Raw genomic sequence first — 7,772 nt, 5'->3', positions numbered from 1 at the left:
GCAGATAACCAAAGCACATGAACATCTAATACAAGATATAAACATTGAAACACTGATCCAACATTATTCTTGATTGACGGATCATTTGATTTTACACTTTTACCTGAATGTGGCTCCTTTTTTTGAAAAAACGTCCTCATATCCATTATGAACCTGGCTGTCTCTCTGTGTGTACACACACACACACACACACACACACACACAACCGGAGTTATAAGGTTAATGGGCATTCAGTCAGTCAGTTAGTTAGTATCCATTTCAAACAGGACAATTTAAAGTTTTAGATTTTAAATAGGCTGTATACATTTCAATGGGAGCAACAGGACGGTCAAATGTCGCTGAATTTACTACAGAGCAGGACGGATTGTAGGGTAGCAAACATTGTCGGAAAATTTTCAACACTGCAGGTTACCTGGTGTAATGTTTTTCAGCTAAAAAGAAACATGGCCTGACTCCTACCTAATTATATAAAGAGTAACTGAAGGTTAAATGTAGCTAATATGTCCTGTTTTAAGCCAGACACTTACACCTCCACTCTGCTGAGTCTCAGCCACCATTGCTGTAGCAGCAAGAGCGCTAGAGCCAGAGCAGGGGAGAGCCGAGCTGGAACAAAGCATTTTGGGAGCGAGGGTTATCTATACTGTTGTTGTTAAAATGTTACGTCTCAAACAAGTACAGTACTGTATGCTTTTTATATTTTTAGTAGTGTGTCACACAAACAGCAAATATTGTCAAAAAAGTAAGAAAACTTTTTTGTAAGAAAGTAAGAAAACTTTTGGGGGTGCTTTTCCCCTCCCTCTCCCCTCCAGAGAGGGGAGAGGGAGGGGAAACAGGAAACAGGAGGACAAAGGAGGGGGGAACAACTAAGCTGTAGTGCCTCTTCACCTCACTGTACAATACCTTGTGCAATACTTTTTGTAAATAGTCAACAGTGCAATAGACTCAATACTTGAAATGTGCAATTCACTTGTATTTTTATTTTTTATTCCTATTTATTCTATTTATCCCCTTTGTATATTTTATTTATATTTGTCTCTGTATTTATATGTGTGTGTGTGTGTGTGTGTGTGTGTGTGTGTGTGTGTGTGTGTGTGTGTGTGTGTGTGTGTATATATATATATAACAATTCTGTAACTGTAACTTCGGTCGTTGCTGTGCTTTTTGGAAGTCGAATTTCCCAGAGGAACCCACCCGAGGGATTAATAAAGTTCTATCTTATCTTATCTTATCTTATCTTATTCAAAATCGCCCTGTTCCCGACCAAGAAAATCTAAATTTCTGCAGAAGAGAGACCTTCAAGCCAGACTGAAGTATGGTAAGGACAACCTGGAGAAAGATCACTTATACTGGAAGTTCTCCCTTTGGTCAGATGAGCTGAAAGTAGAGCTTACTGGTCACACTGCTTATATTTGGAAAAAGCAAGGAGAGGAGTACAACCCAAAGAACACCGTCCCTACACTAAAGCACGGTGGAGGGAGTATTACAAGATATCACAGCAAAGCTTGTAATACACATGCCGGTCCACTGTGTCCATTTCATGCTTTGCCTCTCAAAAACCTTAAATGTAAGTTGCAGTAGGCTGCAGTAACAGCAGAGGTGTCATGGTCCTGGGTCATTTTGACCCAGCGTTCTTAGTTTTCTTGTGTTTTTGTATTTTGTTCTCTATTTATTCTATGGTTCCTAGGTTGTTTAGTTTATTAGAATTCCCCTCATTTCTTTATCCCGTGTCCCCCTCCACGTATCTGAGTTCCCGTGCCTCGTTTCTCCTCCTTGTGTTTTATTTCATGTTTTCCCCAGCCCGTTTTGTCTGTGCTCTCCCCATGTTCTCTACTCCCCTCCTGTCTGCGCCTCTGTGTACTTTCTGTTTTACTTTGACAGTCTCCCGTCAGTATGCGTCATGTTGTGTTTGCTCCTGCCCTGTCATGTTATGATTATCTGTGTCAGCTGTGTGTTCCCTCGTTAACCCTCTGCGTATTTATGTCCCGCGTCTCCCTCAGTTCTATGTTGCGTTCTCCTTGATCGCTGTGCGTGATTCACCCTGTGTCTCCTGGTGCACATTGTAATTAGTTTTTCCCAGTTTAGTTTAGTGTTGTTTGTATGATCTGCTTTTGGGTCGTTTGGGTCCATCCTGCCTGCCACACAGCCGAATCATGACAAGAGGGAGATACTTTATTTCAAACCAGCATGAAAATAATCACAGGAAGGTGTTAAAGCAAACATTATTAAAATATTTACACGTATGCACATATTAGCACATATTAACCTTAATCGTTTATGTAATCTCCATTTCCTGCTTTGAAGAAGCAAAGCAGGAAATGGACACAGTGGACCGACAGGTCTATACTTTGCTGTGATGCTGAGTTGAGTATTATGCTGTGAGGATTCTTCAGTGTGTCTGGAACTGGGAATCTCGTCAAGGTGGAAGGATCATAAAGAGAGGACTATGTGAAGATTTTAAAAGAAGACCTCAAGCAGTCAGCAGCAAAACTGGGTCTGGCTCGACAGCGACCTGAAATACATTTCTCCTGGTGAAGAACTACCTCCAGAAGACCAAAGGGAACGTTATTGACTGGCCTGCACAAACCTCTACAGCACAGAAGGAGGGCCTGGAGGGGTCAGTGATGAACATGAGGTTATGCAGAAATCAAACTGCACCCACGAAACCAGGGAGACTGAAAGCAATAACACATGTTATAATACTTTTGTTCATGTTAAGTGATAATGGCATTAAATGGCAGGTCATTAAGTGTAAATATGCAATACTTCAATTTGCGATTTTGTCATTTTAAGTAAACAAACAAAGAAAAAACTATAATTTTCCACGAAACCATGGCACAGATCCTTCAAAGGAGGGTCAAAGTCATTTCAAACTGATGTGCATAACAGCAAACAGCACAGCTCGTTTGTGCTCACACTCTTAACCCAAAGGTTCAAGTACAAGTGATGATAAAAGGGCTTCCTGTGAGCAGTCTAGTCCTGTAAGTGACACAGAGGTGACCTAGGTCTCTGTGTGAGTAAGACTTCCTCCTTTTAGGGTGGAGCCTTATGGAGGCCAGTGTTTGAGACCAGGTGTAAGAAAATGTGTTCTTATTCTGTTTTCTGAAAGCAATGCAGCAGACTATAACTATGTTCACTCACTTACACCTCTGATGTCATGGAACATCATCAAATTTCAAGAAATGAACAGATGACAGATTAATAACTACTGTTGTATTGTTTATTTTTTCAAGATCACGTTTAAAGAAGACATTTTTAATGTCAGTGAGACTTTTTAGCTGGACAAATAAATAAATTCTATATAAAAGTGACCTTTCCAAAAACTTCTAGCAGCTTCTACTTTGTGATGGGAAAGCTGTTTGTGGCTCAACATGACTTGTATGGAGTATGTTTCACATATTAGAGCCAACAAGTCATTTACACGAGCTTAAATACGGGCAACCTTTATTATTTATTTTACACAACAGGAAATCTTTATTAACGTGAGACTGAAAGGTTTCCTTTCAGCTTTTGCATGCCTCCTGTGCCTCCTGTGTTTCACCAGAAGGTGGCGCACCTGACTATGACTGTTTCCATGCGATTACTAAACTACGCCCAGTTTCTTTAACATGTTAACGCCGTTGATCTGCACACCTTCCTGTTTCATTCCATCCATTTCTGCCTGTTTGTGTTTCTTTCAGTCAGCCTGATAATTCAAATAAAACAAAGCTTCATGCACAAACACTCCTCCACGGCTCTATGAACGCTGGCTGTGCATGTTTGTCAGTCTCGCGTGTCTATAGTAACCCGATCGCCGCAGAGGCTCGCCCTCTCATTGGCGCATGTCCCGGGTGGGTGGAGCGTAGCGGGGCGCTTCTGATTTGTCCGCCTCACACAGCCTCACAAAACCACGGCCACGGAGAGCGTTGCGGGTGTAGGAGTGTTCTCCAGGAGTGAGTGAATTAAACGGTGGATGTTATTTTCTTCCGCACAGGTGCGGACCGCGGAGCTGTTTGTGCGCAATTTCCAGAGAGATCGTTGGGCTGTTCGGTGTCATCCTTGTTGTCTCTGGAGTGTTCTTACAGCGCAGCTTTCCTTCGTCGCCAAATGGATGCGAGTGTGTGAGGAGAATACTAATGAACGGAGCTCTGCGTCCTCTGCTGCTGCTGCTGAGGGCCACAGCAGAGCTCATCGGTCATCCACAGCGCACCGGGGCTTCTCCGCTCTCCACTATCCCAACCTAAGGATTTTTTTTACCCGTGAAGTGGAAGGCTCTGAGCTTTAGGACTGTTTTCTTCCCCTTGAATCGGGAGATAAAACCAGCAGCTGCAGAATAAATGCCATAATGGGCAACAGCGTTTCCAGCATCTCTGCCTTCCAGTCTCTTCACATCGTCATGCTGGGTTTGGACTCTGCTGGGAAGACCACGGTTCTTTACAGACTTAAATTTAATGAATTTGTCAACACGGTCCCCACGATCGGCTTCAACACGGAGAAGATCAAGCTGAGCAACTGCACTGCGAAGGGCATCAGTTGTCATTTCTGGGACGTGGGGGGGCAGGAGAAGCTGAGGCCCCTGTGGAAGTCCTACAGCCGCTGCACTGACGGAATCATATACGTCGTGGACTCGGTAGATGTGGACAGGTTGGAGGAGGCCAAGACTGAACTGCACAAAGTCACCAAGTTTGCGGAGAACCAGGGCACGCCGCTGCTGGTCATCGCCAACAAGCAGGACCTGCCCAAATCCCTCCCGGTGGCGGATATCGAGAAGCAGCTGGCCCTGCACGAGCTCACCCCCTCCACCACTTACCACATCCAACCTGCCTGCGCTATAATAGGCGAGGGGCTTCACGAGGGCATGGACAAGCTGTATGAGATGATTCTGAAAAGAAGGAAATCCTTAAAGCAGAAAAAGAAGCGGTAACAGCCGCCGGACATTACTGCAAGGAGTTCGGGTTTTACCAGTATTGCCCTTAACAGTGACTTTTTTTTTCATTTTTGGAATAAAGCTGTTCAGCCACTGAAGTCCTGCTCAGATGCTTTTGCGGGCAAGAGTATGTAGGACAGAAAACACACAAGGATAACCAAAATCAAGACAGGAAACTTGACTGGGCTGTTTGGAGCTGCAGCACTGACAGAGAGAGAGAGGAACAGATAAACAGGCTGGCCCATTTATCTGTGGCTTTATCTCAGACTTTGAACACGCTTTAACTGAAGCTTTGGCTCACCCTGGACTCTTTTTTTTATTATTATTATTTCCACCCACAGGACATCTTTGTGGAAACGAGTTTGATTTTGCACGTGGCTCGGGTCACTCGTGCCCCTGCTCTTTCTGTCTTGAACACAGACATCTGTAGGATCAAGGTTTGATCTTGACTGCTTTTGGAGCATTGAAGTAGCCTTTCCTCTGCGTGGTGGACAGAAGACAGAGTCCACTACTTTGCACTTTTCATTTGCTAACAGACAGTAGAGAACTACACTGTATTATTAGAGGAGCAGTTTCAGGTGATTCATGTACTAAGAAGCCAAAATTGAAGTATTTTGTATATTAAAAAGATTTTAAATCAAAGTTTTGGGTCACGTTCTTCATTTACACACTGCTGAGAAGTAGAGGTGATGTGGAGGTTACGGTGGCAGCAGGATGTGTGGTGGGGAGAAAAAAAGGCGGACATGACTGCTGACAGTAAGTCAGAGATAGTGATTTCTTCATCAAGATACAATCACAGGTGGGGGTCAACGATAAGTCCGGGGTCACAGAGTTCAGGCAGAAGCTAATAACAGCCTGACCTCAGATCTTTGTTTTAATCATCTGCACATGAAATAAATGTTTGGAGGAAAGCCGGAGCTCGTTTGTGAAATTTATGGATCTGCATTGCGGTGCTCTGTTTACAGCAGCAAGCGGTGATCAAATTAGGCTAATGTGCCCTAGGACGGTATAGATTTCTGTCCCAAATATTTCACATCACTCTGTAACTAATATGGGCATTTATCTTGTAGTTTATTTAAATATTTCCTCATCATACAAGTCACAAATTGTGGGTGGATGTGAGGTATTTGGGCTAAACTGTTTGAAAGTAACTGTTTATATAACTGATTAATCTGCTCATTATAAAAATACTTTGCTCATAAAATGTCCACCACATTCAAAGAAATATCTTCATATATGTGTAATTCTTCTGGATATATCTAATAGCTGCTGTAGAAAAACTCATGTTTGAACACCTGTGATCGGTAACCGGAAGTACTGAGTGTAAAGAAGAGCAGAGCACACAGGAGAAGAGGTGCTTTTTGCAGAGAAACGTTCTGAAGACCAGGCCACCTTTTTACAGTGCTGTGCACTGTGATGCAAAGAGATGCATAAATCATGTAAACAAACCCTGAGGAAGATATGAGGGGCTTCAGTTTCAAACTGGAAACCATTGAGGTAAACTAGAGAAGTATGTAAGTGAGTGAGTGTACTTGAGTAAAATATCTGAATCCACCGTGAGTCAGTCTTGTGTGTTTAGAGGTTTTCTGTTCGTTTTGTGTGAGTAAATTACTCCAAAGTTAATCACCTTCCATCTCTGCAGAACAAGAACTTCATTACTAAATAAGGCAGAAGCAAACTGAGGACTCTGTGAGAATAATGAGAAAACGTGCGAATATTCTTTGTACCGCGTGCTTTTTCACTTTAAACACAAAACACATGTCTTACCTGAATCTATCCAAGCTGCATGGTAGCTTCTAAATGCATCACACTGTACATTGACTGTGTTCTTGTTATGTTTTAAGCAGCAGCATTTCCAGGACCAAAAACAAGACAGGGAGGGTTCATAAGAGAGCAGAATGTTTGATCAGAAATTCATACAGGGTAGGAAGCTGCTGTCGAAAACACTGGATATCGTTTTAAGACTCATTTGAAGCCCTGTGTTATAACACTGATAGCACTGCATCAAACATGGCGCCGATGAAGAGTTTAAATGCTGTTTTGTACTGACTAACTATTTTACTCTGTGTTAGATGATAAACGTTCTAATCCTAAATCTTTAAATAATTCTGGGTAGCTTTAAGAACAATAATGCATATGCATACTTTATATTTCTTTTTAAGTGCATTAGAGAATATTAATATTTGGAAATCTGCAAAATTTGGAGCAGGAAGGACAATATTTGCTTCCAAAATACTGTGGAGTGCATGCAGAAAATATAACGTTTAATCATTGTTGAAATACCTAAAGTACATTCAAACTGTGTTTTGGAAAGTAGTGTGTGCAGAGGTGTTTGTGTGTGTTAGTTACAGTTACAGTGTGTTACAGTGCAGTCCTGGACCAGAGAAACACTATAGATTTAACAGCAATAATTACAGACATTGTGATTCACTGTGATGGATTCTCTAACACAGGCTGAAATGGAAAACCCTTAAACTACAGGCAGCCTTTGAACAGCCTCAGGGACACAGAGCTTTTAGAGTGAATGAGCCAAAAACATCCCCAAAACACTCGTTGAGCCTAACAGGACATTTTACTGTACAGATTTTTCCAGTTAAAACTGGAGGAACTGAATCTGTGGTTGATGCAGACTTACATCCCTCCTTCGATTGCCTGATAATATGAATCAACACCTAAACGATTTAGTGACTTTTTCTTTTTTGTGTGATATTTCTGCTTTCTTTTAATTCCATTCGAGCCCAAAGAAGCTACCTAGAATGTAATAAGTAGCCACATAAGACTCATAACTACATAGTATTTGTATTGAATATTTATTTGACAAACTGGATAATAGGTGTATTTCCTGACTGCACTGCACTGTCTGCTCTTT

General features: G+C 42.0%; 1 protein-coding gene across 1 annotated transcript; it reads left to right on the top strand.

Moving 5' to 3' along the window:
• Positions 1–3,895: 3,895 nt before the first annotated feature.
• On the top strand, positions 3,896–5,496 carry LOC146615800 (ADP-ribosylation factor-like protein 4C). Its single transcript, XM_085375073.1, has one exon. It carries the CDS (start codon positions 4,322–4,324, stop codon positions 4,898–4,900), a length of 579 nt encoding a protein of 192 aa, XP_085231199.1. The 5' UTR covers positions 3,896–4,321; the 3' UTR covers positions 4,901–5,496.
• Positions 5,497–7,772: the final 2,276 nt, after the last annotated feature.

This window comes from Diplotaxodon limnothrissa, linkage group LG16 (assembly GCF_057381915.1).
Source record: "Diplotaxodon limnothrissa isolate DT_005_m linkage group LG16, D_limnothrissa_male_GT1.1, whole genome shotgun sequence".
In the NCBI taxonomy this organism is placed as follows: domain Eukaryota; kingdom Metazoa; phylum Chordata; class Actinopteri; order Cichliformes; family Cichlidae; genus Diplotaxodon; species Diplotaxodon limnothrissa.
This window is presented reverse-complemented; position numbering and strand designations above follow the sequence as displayed.